Raw genomic sequence first — 17,393 nt, forward strand, 5'->3', positions numbered from 1 at the left:
GAATTGAGTTATTTTTTGGACAGCGCTGTTTTCCAAAGGTTTTTAGGTGCATTTATACAGACTTGATTACACACAGGTGGATTCTATTTATCACCATCAGTCATTTAGGACAACATTGGATCATTCAGAGATCCTCGCTGAACTTCTGGAGTGAGTTTGCTGCACTGAAAGTAAAGGGGCCGAATAATTTTGCACGCACCACTTTTCAGTTTTTTATTTGCTAAAAAAGTTTAAATTATCCAATAGATTTCGACCCACTTCACAATTGTGTCCCACTTGTTGGTGATTCTTCACAAAAAATTAAAATTTTATATCTATGTTTGAAGCCTGAAATGTGGCAAAAGGTTGAAAAGTTCAAGGGGGCCAAATACTTTCGCAAGGCACTGTATATAAGTAGTGACCAACACCTAATGGAGTAATTGCTATCAGATGGTGCCATTCTTGTCATTTGGCAACAGTGGGAAATTCTTTATTATCATGGACAGACCTAGTCATTATGGAATTACTGATATTTTCAGTGTTTGTGTTTCTATCTTAGCGCGTTCTTGTCTTAGCGTGTTCCTGTCTTAGCATGTCATTTTTCAGTCATAGCTTTTTTAGTCGCAGTGTTTCAGTTTCAGTCGCAGCGTTTCAGATGGAGACAGCATTGCCTAGTGCTGGCCGCGGACCTCCAGTGGCGGCAATGGCGGGGAAAAAAATTGGGAAAACGCAGATTTCCTGGGAAACTGTAAGACTTAGACAGGTCTAAATCCCGGGAAGGTCCTGGGAAATTCGGGAGGGTTGGCAAGTATGCATACTGACCAGCTAGGCCAAGGCTCACCTCAGGTCTTGGTAGTTATGCGATAATCCTTTCCAAGGGAAGACTCTGACTACAGGTTAGAAGGCTAGCCTCAGCTTAGCCTGAATTTGTAGGAGGGGTCTGAGGGCTATATATCCCCCTCCTCCTCTTTTAGATCCTTTGTCGGCTCATGTCTGGGTTCCCACCCACCCGTTCCCCCATACTTTCATCATTTCATTTACATTTCATACATATTCATTCAGGGTATGCCCTCTTTTAGGCATGCGTGACCAGCTAGGCCAAGGCTCACCTCAGGTCTTGGTAGTTATGCCATAACCCCTTTCAAGGGAAGGCCCTGACTACAAGTATTTATTATAGGAAATAAATACAATCCTCACACCCAAAATGGATGGGGTTATGGGCAATGTTGATGTATCTCAATCACAATGAGTGATGCACGAGGTGGTGATCTGCTGAATTGGCAAACCCCTGTCCTGCGATCCTCACACCGATGGGGACCGGCGGCTATCTAACATGTGATATAATGTAGCAATGTTATTCACATCTTCCAGCATTGTAGATCCATGGCAACCAGCAGTGGCATCACTAGGGTGGGGGAAATCTGGTGTGGTAAAACATGGTGTGATGGTCATCCCCACAGGGGGCAACACCATGTTGTCCTACCCCTGCTACTAGCACAAATCCCCCCCCCCCCATCCCCCTCCTCCCACAAATACCCCCAAACACCCTCTCCTAGCACAAATCCCCCCCAGCAGCTGGGAATGAATCAAACACCGAACATGCCAATGTAAGAGCAATCCTGTGTCATATGCTTTATGGCAGATCGCTCTGCTGATAGGAGGGGGAAAGCACATCCCGCACTCCCGGCTCTCTCCTCTGTCATTTCTCCTTTGTGGACACTGCTCAAGGCTGCTCTCCCCTTGTCCCAGCTGTGAGTGCAGGGATGGGGGGAAGACCAGGTACAGCAGCCTTGGGGGGGGGGGGGTGGCACAACTAAAATCGGCGCCCCCCTCAGATCCAGCCATAGTGTCATCCATCTGGCAAGTGTCATCTCTCTGGTAGATGTCACCCGGGTGCGGTCCGCACCCCCTTAGCAATGCCATTGTCAATCACAATGAGTGATGTGCAAAGGTGGTCATCTGCTGATATGGCAAACCACCACTATTTCCAATCTTCAAACACAAAATGGACAGGGTTATGTAATACGATATAAATCCAATGTCATTAATGTCGTCCAGCAATGTTTATCCATGTCTATCATGATGAGTAGGGATGAGCTTTGAGTTCGAGTCAAACTCATGTTCGACTCGAACATTGCCTGTTCGCCGAACAGCGAACAATTTGGGGTGTTCGCGGAAAATTCGAAAAGCCGCGGAACACCCTGTAAAAGTCTATGGGAGAAATCTAAAGTGCAGGAAAAGGGGGAGGTCGAGAGAGCGCCCCCCCCCTCCTAAACTGTACCAGGCCACATGCCCAACATTGGGAGGGTGCTTTGGGGGTCTGTGACCCCTCAAAGCACCATGTCCCCATGTTGATAAGGACAAGGGCCTCATCCCCACAACCCTGGCCAGTGGTTGTGGGGGTCTGCGGGTGGGAGGCTTATCAGAATTTGGAAGCCCCCTTTAACAAGGGGACCCCCAGATCCCAGCTCCCCGTTTGAAATGTACCCCTACCATTTCACAAAGAAAGTGTAAAAAAATGTTAAAAAACACACACACACGGTTGGGAAAAGTCCTTTATTAAAAAAAAAAAAAAAAGATTCCAGCGGTGGTAATCCACTCTTGCTATCCAGCGATGGCTGATATCTTCTCCAGGGTCCAGCGATGGGTGATCTGATCTCTTTTCCGGGGTCCATCGATGGGTGATCTCTCCCGATGGTCCACCGGAGACACTGGGGGAATCCCGGCAGCCTGACAAATCTTAGCTGAGGAGGATGGGGTCACCCGTCACCTGACCCCGCCCCCCTCTGACGCAAGGGGAAAGCCGGGCTTCCCCAGTAACATGCGGATGATGTAATGGAAACCTGCAAATTGTAGGTCTGTTCGCAGGTTCTGGTGCGAACTGAATCGGGGGGGGGGGGGGGGGGGGGTGTTCGGCTCATCCTTAACCACTTTCAGACCGGACCATTTTGCTGGTAAATGACCAGAGGTCTTTTTACACTTTGGCACTGCGCTGCTTTAACTGGTAATTGCGCGGTCATGCAATGTTGTACCCAAACAAAATTTGCGTCCTTTTCTTCCCACAAATAGAGCTTTCTTTTGATGGTATTTGATTGCCTCTGCGATTTTTATTTTTTGCGATATAAACGTAAAAAGACCGCAAATTTTGAAAAAAAATTATATTTTCTACTTTTTGTTATTAGAAAAATCCAATAAACTCAATTTTAGTCATACATTTAGGCCAAAATGTATTCAGCCACATGTCTTTGGTAAAAAAAAAGTCAATAATTGTATATTTATTGGTTTGCGCAAAAGTTGTCACATCTACAAACTAAGGTACGTTTTCTGGAATTTACGCAGCTTTTAGTTTACGACTGCCTATCTCATTTCTTGAGGTGCTAAAATGGCAGGGCAGTACAAAACCCCCCCAAATGACCCCATTTTGGAAAGTAGACCCCCTAAGGAAATTGATAAGAGGCATGTTGAGCCCATTGAATATTTTATTTTTTTGCCTCAAGCGATTGAATAATGACAAAAAAAAAAATTTTTTTTTTTTTTTACACAAAGTTGTCACTAAATGATATATTGCTCACACATGCTATGGGCGTATGTGAAATGACACCCCAAAATAAATTCTGCTGCTTCTCCTGAGTATGGGGATACCACATATGTGGGACTTTTTGGGAGCCTAGCCGCGTACGGGGCCCCGAAAACCAAGCACCGCCTTCAGGCTTTCTAAGGGCGTAAATTTTTGAGTTCACTTCTCACTACCTATTACAGTTTTGAAGGCCATAAAATGCCAAGATGGCACAAAACCCCCACAAATGACCCCATTTTAGAAAGTAGACACCCCAAGCTATTTGCTGAGAGGCATGTTGAGTTCATGGAATATTTTATATTTTGCCACAAGTTGCGGGAAAATTACAAACTTTTTTTTTTTTTTTTTTTTTTTTAACAAAGTTGTCACTAAATGATATATTGCTCATGCATGCCATGGGCATATGTGAAATGACACCCCAAAATAAATTCTGCTGCTTCTCCTGAGTACGGGGATACCACATATGTGGGACTTTTTGGGAGCCTAGCCGCGTACGGGGCCCCGAAAACCAAGCACCGCCTTCAGGCTTTCTAAGGGCGTAATTTTTTGATTTCACTCCTCACTACCTATTACAGTTTTGAAGGCCATAAAATGCCAAGATGGCACAAAACCCCCACAAATGACCCCATTTTAGAAAGTAGACACCCCAAGCTATTTGCTGAGAGGCATGTTGAGTCCATGGAATATTTTATATTTTGCCACAAGTTGCGGGAAAATTACAAACTTTTTTTTTTTTTTTTTTTTTTTCCACAAAGTTGTCACTAAATGATATATTGCTCACGCATGCCATGGGCATATGTGAAATGACACCCCAAAATAAATTCTGCTGCTTCTCCTGAGTATGGGGATACCACATATGTGGGACTTTTTGGGAGCCTAGCCGCGCACGGGGCCCCGAAAACCAAGCACCGCCTTCAGGCTTTCTAAGGGCGTTACAGTTTTGAAGGCCATAAAATGCCAAGATGGCACAAACCCCCCCCAAATGACCCCATTTTGGAAAGTAGACACCCCTAAATTTAGGGGTACACTAGTGAGACTAGGTAATAAATGGCGGGTGCCCTGAAACTATAAAAAAATAACTAACCAACCAGCGTCACCTGTAACAGTTATATGGTGATCACTGGTGAAAGGGTTAACTAGGGGGCAATTAGGGGGCTTTATGCGGTAGTATATGGGGGTCCCTGGCGCTATAAAAAGCTGCAGCGAACCTAAATACCTACCTGCCTAACTAGCGTCACCTGTGACACTAATACAGCGATCAGAAAAACGATCGCTTATTAGGCTGGGTTCACACTGGAGCGATGCGGGAACGCCACGAATGCGCGGCGGGTTCCCGCATCGCATGCCTCCCGGCGGCAGTTCACACTGCCCTATGCGAACTGCTGGGAGTGTCAGTGAAATGTTACTGACACCCCCAGATCAGTTCGCATATCGCAGTGCGATCTGCAAACTCGGATCGCATGGTGTGAACACCCATGCGATCCGATTCTGCTGCGGGCCAAAAAAAGGGTCCCGTGCGAATTTGCGGCGGGTGCGGCGGGTGCGGCGAATGGCTGAACTCGAATCGCACAGAGATCGGATGTGATTTGCACTGCAGTGCGGTGCGAATCACATCCGTTCTCATAAACCGCTGCAATGTGAACCCAGCCTTAGTGACACTGGCGACGGGGGGTGATCACGGGGTTAAACCTTTATTGGGGGGGTTAGGGGGGTACCTTAGAACTAAAGGGGGCTAACCCTAACTGCCCTAACAGTTATTAGTCACAAATGACACCCGCCGGGTGATCAGGGGGTTAAACCTTTATTAGGTAATAAATGGCGGGTGCCCTGAAACTATAAAAAAATAACTAACCAACCAGCGTCACCTGTAACAGTTATATGGTGATCACTGGTGAAAGGGTTAACTAGGGGGCAATCAGGGGGCTTTATGCGGTAGTATATGGGGGTCCCTGGCGCTATAAAAAGCTGCGGCGAACCTAAATACCTACCTGCCTAACTAGCGTCACCTGTGACACTAATACGGCGATCAGAAAAATGATCGCTTATTAGGCTGGGTTCACACTGGAGCGATGCGGAAACGCCGCGAATCCGCGGCGGGTTCCCGCATCGCATGCCTCCCGGCGGCAGTTCACACTGCCCTATGCGAACTGCTGGGAGTGTCAGTGAAATGTTACTGACACCCCCAGATCAGTTCGCATATCGCAGTGCGATCTGCAAACTCGGATCGCATGGTGTGAACACCCATGCGATCCGATTCTGCTGCGAGCCAAAAAAAGGGTCCCGTGCGAATTTGCGGCGGGTGCGGCGGGTGTGGCGGGTGCGGCGGGTGCGGCGAATGGCTGAACTCGAATCGCACAGAGATCGGATGTGATTTGCACTGCAGTGCGGTGCGAATCACATTCGTTCTCATAAACCGCTGCAATGTGAACCCAGCCTTAGTGACACTGGCGACGGGGGGTGATCACGGGGTTAAACCTTTATTGGGGGGGTTAGGGGGGTACATTAGAACTAAAGGGGGCTAACTCTAACTGCCCTAACAGTTATTACAGTCACAAATGACACCAATGCAAAAAAAAAAAAAAAAAAAATGACATTGGTGTCACTGTGACTGGGGGGCAGGGGTAATTGGGGGGGTGATCGGGGGGTAAAGGGGGGGTGTGAGTGTGCCTGGCATGTTCTACTGTGTGTGTGAGTGTTGGTGCAACTTACTGATCCGCTCTCCTCCGTGTCGGAACGAAAAATACCGACACGGAGGAGAGAATACATCACTTCCTCTCCTGTGTTTACATTACAGGAGAGGAAGTGATGTCACCGGGGATTTCTATTCGTCGGGAGCGATCGCGAGGGGGTGGCCATGAATGAATGGCCGTCCCCTCGTCCGGGATCGCTCCCGTACGAATACCGACCGCCGCAGGCACCGGGCGGGGGCCCGATCGGGCCCCCGACCCGCGGGAGGCAAGGGACGTACATGTATGTCCTTATGCCTGCCCGTGCCATTGTACCGACGTACATCGGCGTGCGGCGGTCGGCAACTGGTTAAAGATGAGTGATGCACAAATGTCGCAATCTGCTGACAATCTTCCAACCTGAAAGAGCCAGGGTTATAATCAAATATATTTTGTCCTGTGATGTCGATCCACATCAGAGATGAGAATTACCCTTCACATGTCTTGGGAGGCTGCTGGACCAGACTGAAAGCGCAGCTGGATTTCGTGCATGCGCACTTGGGGTCACAGCTGGCTCCCTAAGTCTAGTTAGTAATGCCAGGGATTCTGAAAACCAGCAAAGTATTGGCCCGGCTAAAGACAGTATAGGACTCTTGGATTAGTTAGGCCGCGTACACATGGGCGGACTGTTCGCCCAACTTTGTCCGCTGAACAGTGTTTCAGCGGACAGTCCGCTCGTGTGTGGGCTTCAGCGGACAGTTTCAGCGGACTGTCTGACGAACAAAGTCTTACGGAATTTCCGTAAAACTGTCCGCTGAAACTTGGTTTGAGCGGACAGTACGCCCGTGTGTGGGCCAGTCCGCTGTACTTTCGAAATGAGTGAACTGTTCCCGCCCGGAGAAAAGTCCGCTCATTTCAAGCGCGTCTCCAGGTAGGCGGGGCCCGCGAAGGAGACTTTGCGGGCCCCGCCGCCTGGTATGGACTTAAAGGGGAACCCCAACGCCGAAAAAAATCGGCGTGGGGGTCCCACCAAGTCTACAACAGACCCTTGTCAGAGCACGCTACCCGGCCGGCCAGGAAAGGGGGGCGAGCGAGCGCGCCCCCCCTCCTGAGCCGTACCAGGCCGCGTGCCCTCAACATGGGGGGTGCCTTGGGGAAGGGGGGGCCGCGCGGCCCCCCCACCCCAAAGCACCTTGTCCCCATGTTGATGAGGACAAGGGCCTCTTCCCGACAACCCTGGCCGTTGGTTGTCGGGGTCTGCGGGCGGGGGGCTTATCGGAATCCGGGGGCCCCCTTTAATAAAGGGGCCCCCCGGATACCAGCCCCCCACCCTATGTGAATGAGTATGGGGTACAATGTACCCCTACCCATTCACCTGTAAAATAAAAGTACCCCAAAAAAAACACAACACACGAGATAAAATATTTTATTGCACAGCTCCGGGGGTCTTCCGTCTTCGGGGGTCTTCTCGCCGGACTCCTCCGCTATCTTCTTGTAGCTTTTTTGCTAGCGGAGGAGTCCGGCTTTCTTCCTCCCCGCCGCCGGCCTCTTCTCCCGACTTCGGGGGTCTTGTCCCCCTCTTCGGTTCTTCTGCCGGGCCACCGTGCCTTCTTATAGCTCTTTTAGAGGCGGTGGCCCGGTCTTCTGTCGCCGCCTTCCGTTCTTCTTCTTCTTCTTCTTCTCCAGGAGATGTTGACACGACGCTCTCTCCAGCCGGAATGCCAGAGCCGCGCTGTGCGGCCACTTATATAGTGACAATGGGGCGGTGTCACATGGTATATGTCACATGGGTTGGTCACATGGTGACCCCGCCCCCTTACGATGTCATAGTCCCCATGTGACATCAACCCATGTGACCAACCCATGTGACATATACCATGTGACACCGCCCCATTGTCACTATATAAGTGGCAGCGCAGCGCGGCTCTGGCATTCCGGCCGGAGAGAGCGTCGTGTCAACATCTCCTGGAGAAGAAGAAGAAGAAGAAGAAGAACGGAAGGCGGCAACAGCGGCGACAGAAGATGGGGCCACCGCCTCTAAAAGAGCTATAAGAAGGCACGGTGGCCCGGCAGAAGAACCGAAGAGGGGGACAAGACCCCCGAAGTCGGGAGAAGAGGCCGGCTGCGGGGAGGAAGAAAGCCGGACTCCTCCGCTAGCAAAAGAGCTACAAGAAGATAGCGGAGGAGTCCGGCGAGAAGACCCCCGAAGACGGAAGACCCCCGGAGCTGTGCAATAAAATATTTTATCTCGTGTGTTGTGTTTTTTTTTGGGTACTTTTATTTTACAGGTGAATGGGTAGGGGTACATTGTACCCCATACTCATTCACATAGGGTGGGGGGCCGGTATCCGGGGGCCCCCTTATTAAAGGGGGCTCCCGGATTCCGATAAGCCCCCCGCCCGCAGACCCCAACAACCAACGGCCAGGGTTGTCGGGAAGAGGCCCTTGTCCTCATCAACATGGGGACAAGGTGCTTTGGGGTGGGGGGGCCGCGCGGCCCCCCCTTCCCCAAGGCACCCCCCATGTTGAGGGCACGCGGCCTGGTACGGCTCAGGAGGGGGGGCGCGCTCGCTCGCCCCCCTTTCCTGGCCGGCCGGGTAGCGTGCTCTGACAAGGGTCTGTTGTGGACTTGGTGGGACCCCCACGCCGATTTTTTTTCGGCGTTGGGGTTCCCCTTTAAGTACATTCCAGGCGGCGGAGCCCGCGACGTCTCCGTCGCGGGCCCCGCCTACCTTGACACGCACTCGAAATGAGCGGACTGTCCTCCGCGTGTGTGGGCGAGTCCGTTCATTTTTAAAAGTTGCGCGGACTTAGTACGACGAACTTAGTTTGCCGTATTAGTCCGCTCAAAAAGTGCCGTGTGTGGGCAAGTTCGTTCATTCAAAAGTTTGAGCGGACTGTTTGACGAACTTAGTTTGGGCAGACAGTCCGCCCGTGTGTACGCCGCCTGAGTGTTTCTTAAATGACAGCAGACCTTATTCTTTCATTTCCTTTTCATCTTTCTCCATTTCTTGCTTATGAAGCTGACGCCATCTAACAATCTCTGTTGCTCATCTGCAATTCTTTCTTTCTTTCTTCTGTAGTGAATCAGTTTCTTCATTTCAAATTGCTCAATTGTGTCTATTTCTGGGCACTGCAACAAGAAAATACATAAATCAGACGTATCATTAAACACATGACATACCAACCAGGAGATGCATTTTCAAATGTAACACTATACTACCTAATGTTACCATTATAACTGATATTTCGGTTCTTCTATGAACTTTTAATTGTATTTTATAATAATAATTAGCAGTTGGCTGCATGTAGAATATAGCAAATATACAGATGAACATTTTTTTTTTTTGTTTTTTTTTGCAGTTTATAATTATTCTGCAATTCCTAGTAACTGAATGCAGCTCCCTATGAAATGATCTCCTTGTATGTGCACACATATTAATTGTACTTCCAATGGACTTACTTCTGGCATCCACAATGGTGAAGTAACCTTTCCTTCCTCCAACTTCTTCCAGTCAATAGATCTGAAGAAGGGGTGTTCCCGCAGTCTTTTCACTGCCAACCAGCGATCTCTCATATTTTCTGTAATGAAAGATATGAAAAGGATATGACATTTAGCATACAGTAGATTGTTACTAATAGAAAATGATAAATTAGCCAGTTAAGTTTGGCTATTATAAAAAATTCAAAAAAAATTCAGAGTATCATATTTTAATTCCTTAAAAGAGGCCCAAAACATAAATCATAGATTCCACAAATAAGAAAACAAGTTTATTACAATAAAATATTAAAATTGCACACCAGGTCTCCAGATACCGCTCTCTATTTGGCTAATACAGATCAATTCTACTTCCTCTGTGTGTTGATATTTCATACCTGCAATACTGACTTAAAGCCTCTCTTTAGGTGCTTCAAGCGAGCTTTGTCATAGACTTCTATGGAGCATTTGAAAACGCTTTAAAGCACCACTAAAGTGACATGGGGTATGACTTTTGAAGCAAAGCCAAAGCAAAGGCAAGGAGTAAACAGGACTGTAAGCTAACCATTTTATTTAGTGACAGGGGCTTTGTCTGGCATTCATAGAGCTTTAAAAAAGTGTGTCCGAAGCCTTGTTTTGAAGCAGACGAGCACTGAGGGGGGCTGCTGCACACAGAAGGCTTTTTATCTTAATGCATAGACTGCACTGGATTTGATTGACAGCAGCGGGAGCCAATCTATCCAATGAAATTAGTCTCCTGTATTTTCATACAGGTCAAGGATTTTAGGGTGAAGTGGATTATTTTGGTTTGTTGCACTTTCATAAATGGCTGGTCAGATTCCCACTTTGCTAAGAAGGACAGTCGATAGTTCCCGGGGGGGGGGCAAAATCAACAGGGTACAGAGGGTGCGGGGGAACTGGGCCTTGATCTGTGCAATATTCTTCAAACAAGGTATGATGACTGTAAAATTTGCCTGGGATAGGAAACGACTGCAAAAAACGATGGATCTGTACAGCTTTCCAAAAGTCAAGTTGACAGGGGCTTGTGACATCCATCAGGGCTTGTAGCGAGGGCCAAGCACCCGAGGACAAGAAATGAGAGGCTTGGAAATGTCCTGATACCCAGAGTGAATAGAATGGGTCTTCCCGAGGTCCTGGAGCAAAACGTGGATTGCCCAGGATAGGGTATTTCAGGGGTTCCATAGTAGATAGTTTAGATGCAGAGAAGAGCCGGAAACGCACACATGTCATAGGTCCAATGAGTGAGTGCTTTCAAATACTTATTTTACTCACTGAACTGCAACTCCATTTATAACCTTTGTATCATGTTTTTTCAGGATTTTTGGTTGATATTCTGTCGCTATCAATTAGCCCCTGTCTCTCTCAAAGGAGATATTCTGTCTCTATCAAAAGCACTTATGATAAAAAATTATAGACTCTTAATTTCTTTGTTAGTGGGCAAACTTGCAAAATCTGCAGTGGATCAAATATTTATTTTCCCCACTGTACACTACATGCACCACATTACTGCTTTGCTTAAAGTGGATGTAAACCCACTCTCATGCTTTCCAAACTACTGCCCTAGTGATTATTTGTGAAGATATACATGCCTTCTGCCATGTCACTCCAAAGACATGCAGGTAGGTTTATTGGCTTCTGTCCAAAATTGGCCCTAGTATAAGAATGGGGACCTTGGATTGTGGGCTTCTTGAGGGTAGGGACCGATGTGAGTGTGCAATGTACAGGGATAGGGACAATTGTAGACACTCACTCAGGTTGAACTGGATGGACTGGTGTCTTTATTCAACCTTGTTAACTATGAAGCTAACTATGAAACGATGTATCCTTACCTGTCAAATGTCTCCCGTCTGTCTGTTATGAGACCTTAAAAACTGAAGATTCTGTGGGTGGGTCTGTTGTCCGTAGCTAGGTGGGTGGAGTCGTGATGTCAGTAGACTCTCCACCCACCTCTACACTCCCCTTGTCAACATGTATTTTATCCTGTGTATTTCTTACACTGAACTTCTGCTGTGATCACTAACATCCAGTCAAAACCCAGAAAAGTCAAGACAAAATATCAGGAAATGTGCATGCATTGCAATGACTACTGATTTTGTTTTAATTTTGCCCAGACATATGTTTTGAGGGGCATATTTATAAACCAGTAAATTGGTCATTCACCAAACATTCACTGCAAGCAAATCTTCCTGGTGCTTTTGTTTTAGGCTGCTTTGTTTATGTGTGAATTGTTTTATGTTCATGGGGCCCCTTTTTAGGTGATGGGCTCTTTAAAATGATACTAAAGGCTGTTATTTTAATAAAAATTCAGCCAGTCCCTATTGGGTTTATTTTGTCCATCTACTGTATGGCCAGCTTAAGGAATTAGTGAATGAAACAAATGATGAGTTTAGGAATTTAAAAAAAGTAAAGTCAAAAAGAGGAAAGGGAGATAGTAAAAGAGGGAAGTAACAAGGAATGAATGAAGGAAGGGCGTTAAGGGTGGTGTGGGGGCAGATAAATTTCCTTCTCCCATGGTCCATCTAGGTACCCACATAGCTCAAAGGTTCAACAACCTTTTATCTGGTTGGGAGTAAGCTATCTATGGGAAAAAAAAATTTAAGGAATTTCCTGTGTGTATCAGAGTAATTGGCTGATAATTCATTAGTCATGTTCCAATTCAAATTTAATACCAGAGACTTCCAAGAGCAAGCTATAGTATGTTTGTTGGTACTAAAGGTAAAGGTAATTGAATTTTCTTCTGCATGTTGGACATTTGGGAGGTTGTTCAGCAAAGCTTAAGATCCTTACGTAAGTTACATCCCAGAACAGTATAAATCAATGTATAAACTCCTATACATAACTTGGGGCAAGTCCACCATATATGCAACATCATTATTTTCTGCCCACACGTATAGAAACGTAAAGGTGACTACTTTGGTACCAATTTGGAAAGTGAGTACCAGAGGAAGAGGACTTGTATGACTTCTTCAAGGCCAAAATATTGAATGAGCTTTTGGCTATGGAAACCCATATTTCCATCAAATCCTCTGGTGAAGAGTTCCTCTTCCCATCAAATCATGTAATATGTTTTAGGAGTTAGAGACATGGATAGAGGTCTGTATTTAAAAAGCAACAACAAAGTGGGTTTTCCATTCTCATGGGGAATAAATTGCATTTTATTAAATTCAAAAGGGGTAATTGAGGTGAGATGACGCTCAACCGAGTCACATTTAAGAGGAACTAAATAGGAGCCTCTCAATTAGAGTGCTAATGGGGCAATGTGTTATATAAATAAATTTAGGGACCCAAGCGCTACCTCCAAAAGGTGTTTTTAAGTGGCAAATATACCCTTACTACATAGGGTGATATGAAATTTATTAGCTATAGTAGTCTTTATGTCCCGTAAATAAGAGGGAAAAGTGTGCCTAATGTAAACAACAAAGGCAAAGCAAGAGGAAAGAGCCACAGCCTGTATATTCTAGACCACTGTGGGGGTACTCTATGCTTGAGCTATGTAGTTCTGAACACTGGGTAAGTTATCAACACCCCCCTACTTAATGTGTATACCAGCTGGTTATATAAACATGCTATAGGGAAAGGGTCAGAGTTGATACTATATCACATCGTTAGACCATAATCAATTACAAGAAAACAGTATAAAATAGATGAAAAAAAAAAAAGCACAAGAGTAATAATAATAAATTAACGGTTAACTGGTGACTTTCTGTCACTTATCTGACTATGTGAAATATATACAGCCCTAACTTTATAAGTACACTAAGCCAATGTCCAAAGATCTCCACCTCAATATCGTAGATGTCCTTATCACATCAACTCGATGTTATACAGTCCACACTATATGTGAAAGCATTATTATAGGTCACAAAGGGATAAATTATGTGCAAAAAATTCAAAGGGATAAATTATGTGCAAAAAAATGTGCAAAAGAGCGTGTGCAAAAAATGTGCAACTGTGCAAAAAATGCGAAAAAAATTAATTAAAAAAGAATATATATAATATTGGCTAAAATAAAAAATAGATAATAAAATATGAAAAAATATGAAAAGAATATATTAAAGTGCTACAATATAAGTAAACACAAAAGTGCCAAAGAACCCGAAACACACATTAATTTATGCTGTAATGTGCAGATAGTCTGTAAATATCATATAGAGTCCTTGGAAGAAAAATTATTTAACAAAGAAAGTTCTATGTACAGCAGATCTTCAGGTAGGTAGATCATAAGGTGACGTTAGTGCTCATACAGACAAGCCGGTGACTTCTGTGCTCACCCCCTCAGGTCCCCACTCACCGGATCCCTGTACCCACGGGGGGTAATTGTGCATATATATCCCAATCTCCAGGAACTCGTCAGCCCGATAGTCCACAATTTCACCTTCCTCTGATGTGCAATTAGTGCTTCAGTGGAGCTGGTGCATGCAGGCCAGTGTATCCTTAAAGACGAAATTACCAGAAGGGGCCCAAAGGATGGCGCTCAAGAGCTGAAGTTCCTCGTAATACGAGGCTTTAGAGGTGGGAATTAACACAAGAGCAGACTGCACTAATTCCGCCTAATTACACATCATTCCTGGGCAATGGGGCAATGTGTGTTGCCGTGTAGTACCTTGATAGAAGCAGGATTAATTTATGTCGATATTGAATAGTTTTATTTATTGTGAGTATATGGAACCCTTTATAAGTTTAAGTATCTTATTCATAAGGGAACATAAGATAAATCTATCAGATTATTATAATAATAATGCAAATGTTAGTTTACAACTATGTGTTTTGTTCTGTATTTCAGGTTTCTAGCACTGAGCCCCTGGAGAATTTATCACTTACTCTCACTGATTTTACTTGGACTTCTTCTGCTTCAGATTATTAAACATTTTTTGCTGTCTAGAAACACAGGTGAGTAGATCTATTTATTCCTATCATATAGTTTTACAAATTTTGGACATTTTCCCATGAACTACAAACCTAAATAAGACAACAGTAAATGTTTCTATCAAAGTAGATAGAGGCCATCACTCATGTAACAAACACTTCCAAAATATCACTATGTATCCAAGAAAAAAAAAGTGGACTTTACTGGTACAAATGAGATGATGCTGACATATAAAAATCATACATTATTTTAATATTACTCCTAAAATATCTGGATCATTTATATCTTAAAAAACATAGTTTCCATGATTAACAGTATCTCCTCATAGCTGACACCACTTAATTTAATATACAACGTATAAATGGTCACTTCACACACACACACATATATATATATATATATATATATATATATATATATATATATATACACAGTATCTCACCAAAGTGAATACACCCCTCACACATTTTTGTAAATATGTTTTCATATTTTTTCTTTTCATGTGACAACACTGAAGAAATGACACTTTGCTACAATGTAAAGTTGTGAGTTTACAGTTTGTATAAGAGTGCAAATTTGTCCCATTAATGTCTAAACTGCTGGCAACAAATATGTACACCCCTAAGTAAAAATGTCCAAATTGGGCCCAATTTGCCATTTTCCCTCCCCAGTGTCATGTGACTCATTAGTTTTACATGGTCTCAGGTGTGAATGGGGAGTAGGTGTGTTAAATTTGGTGTTATCACTCTCACTCCCTCATACTGGTCACTTGAAGTTCAACATGGCACCTCATGGCAAAGAACTTTCTGAGTATCTGAAAAAAAGCATTGTTGCTCTACATAAACATGGCCTAGGCTATAGGAAGATTGCCAAGACCCTGAAACTGAGCTGTAGCACGGTGGTCAAGATCATACAGCAGTTTACCAGGACAGATTCCACTCAGAATAGGCCATGGTCAACCAAAGAAGTTTGTGCACGTGCTCAGCGCCATATCCAGAGGTTGTCTTTGGGAAATAGATGTATGAGTGCTGCCAGCATTACTGCAGAGGTTGAAGGGGTGGGGGTCAGCCTGTCAGTGCTCAGACTATACGCCTCACGCTGCATCAAATTGGTCTGCATGGCTGTCGACCCAGAAGGAAGCCTCTTCTAAAGATGATGCACAAGAAAGCCCGCAAACAGTTTGCTGAAGACAAGCATATTAAGGACATGGATTACTAGAACCCTTTCCTGTGGTCTGATGAAACCAATATAAACTTGGTTCAAATGGTGTGAACCGTGTGTGGTGGCAGCCAGGTGAGGAGTACAAAGACAAGTATGTCTTGCCTACAGTCAAGCATGGTGGTGGGAGTGTCACTGGGTGAGCTACAGTTCATTTAGGGAGCCATGAATGGGAACCATGAATGCCAACATGTACTGTGACATACTGAAGCAGAGCATGATCCCCTCCCATCAGAGACTGGGCTGCAGGGCAGTATTCCAACATGATAACGACCCCATACACACCTCCAAGATGACCACTGTCTTGCTAAAGAAGCTGAGGGTAAAGGTGATGGACTGGCCAAGCATGTCTCCAGACCTAAACCCTATTGAGCATCTGTGGGGCATCCTCAAATGGAAGGTGGAGGAGCGCAAGGTCTGTAACATCCACCAGCTCCATGATGTCATCATGGAGGAGTGGAAAAAGATTCCAGTGGCAACCTGTGAAGCTGTGGTGAACTCCATGCCCAAGAGGGTTAAGGCAGTGCTGGAAAATAATGGTGGCCTCACAAAATATTAACACTTTTGGGCCCAATTTTCACTTAGGGGTGTACTCACTTTTGTTGCCAGCGGCTTAGAAATGAATGGCTGTGTGTTGAGTTATTTTGAGGGGACAGCAAATTGACACTGTTATACAAGCTATATACTCACTACTTTACATTGTAGCAAAGTGTCATTTCTTCAGTGTTGTAGCATAAAGATATCATAAAATATTTACAAAAATGTGAGGTGTGCACTCACTTTTGTGAGCTACGTGTGTGTGTGTATTATATATATATATATATATATATATATATATATATATAAATTAATTATATTTATAGACACTGAAAATCTACAAATGATCTTCATATTCAGATAAAAAAACAAATGTGTCAACCTACCCTACCAATATGCAACAATACATCTGAGGTGGGCAGAAGGGGCATCAAGGAATGGGCTAATCTTCTTCTTTTTTTTTTTTTTTTTTTCTTTTTTTTTTTTTTTATTCTTAAAGATGAGAGAAAAAGATATAATTTTAAAATGGGGCATCAACCCCTCCACCAGATCCACTATCTCACAGGGGGCTTACATCCTGTTGTATCAACTTTTTAATTGTATTCATTATGGTGTCCAGAATATGCCATAATTGGAGTGATCTAAATAAGTAATGTATTAACAATTACTTCAAAGTTAAATGACTATATATCACCCCTGATCAATCCCGCATATTCCTTTAGATATTTTGATTTAAATGTATACCTACACATTGTAAGGAGAGAGAGAGCAGAGGAAGGGAAAAGGGGGAAAGGGATTTTTTTTTTGTTCTAGATTTTTTTTTTTTGGTTGTTTCGTTTATTTGTACATGATTGTTATTGGGTCTATGGGGTGCCTAACAGAAACCATATTACATCATAGAGGTGGTCTCTTGTCCCATCTTATAATTTTTATGTAATTAGTGGCCCTAAAAAACATACACGTAAAGGTGTGTACAGCTTTTTTAGAATATAAATGATCCCGATATTTTTTTAAGTAATAATAAAATGATGTATCATTTTTTTGCTACGT

General features: G+C 44.5%; 2 protein-coding genes across 3 annotated transcripts in view; one reads left to right on the forward strand and one right to left on the reverse strand.

The window, feature by feature from the left end:
• RETREG1 (reticulophagy regulator 1) overlaps positions 1 to 17,393 on the forward strand; it is a 214,595-nt gene that overhangs the window by 35,950 nt on the left and 161,252 nt on the right. Inside the window, exon 2 of the mRNA XM_077492018.1 lies at positions 14,505 to 14,611. Coding sequence (XP_077348144.1) covers positions 14,505 to 14,611 — 107 coding nt within the window. The remainder of the gene's footprint in view (positions 1 to 14,504; positions 14,612 to 17,393) is intronic.
• Positions 1 to 17,393, reverse strand: part of LOC143996766 (putative serine/threonine-protein kinase DDB_G0277449) — a 63,035-nt gene that overhangs the window by 8,904 nt on the left and 36,738 nt on the right. Inside the window, exons 2-3 of one of the 2 annotated variants that reach the window (XM_077492021.1) lie at positions 9,713 to 9,804; positions 9,197 to 9,355 (exon numbers count right to left, since the gene is read on the reverse strand). In XM_077492021.1, the coding sequence (XP_077348147.1) occupies positions 9,206 to 9,355; positions 9,713 to 9,804 (242 nt within the window). In that variant the 3' untranslated portion in view covers positions 9,197 to 9,205. Of the gene's footprint in view, positions 1 to 9,196; positions 9,356 to 9,685; positions 9,805 to 17,393 lie in introns of both variants that reach the window. The other variant, XM_077492020.1, reaches the window with a different exon arrangement.

Source organism: Lithobates pipiens, unplaced genomic scaffold (assembly GCF_037356315.1).
Source record: "Lithobates pipiens isolate NorthernLeopardFrog02 unplaced genomic scaffold, aLitPip1_a1.2 Scaffold_19, whole genome shotgun sequence".
Classification (NCBI taxonomy): domain Eukaryota; kingdom Metazoa; phylum Chordata; class Amphibia; order Anura; family Ranidae; genus Lithobates; species Lithobates pipiens.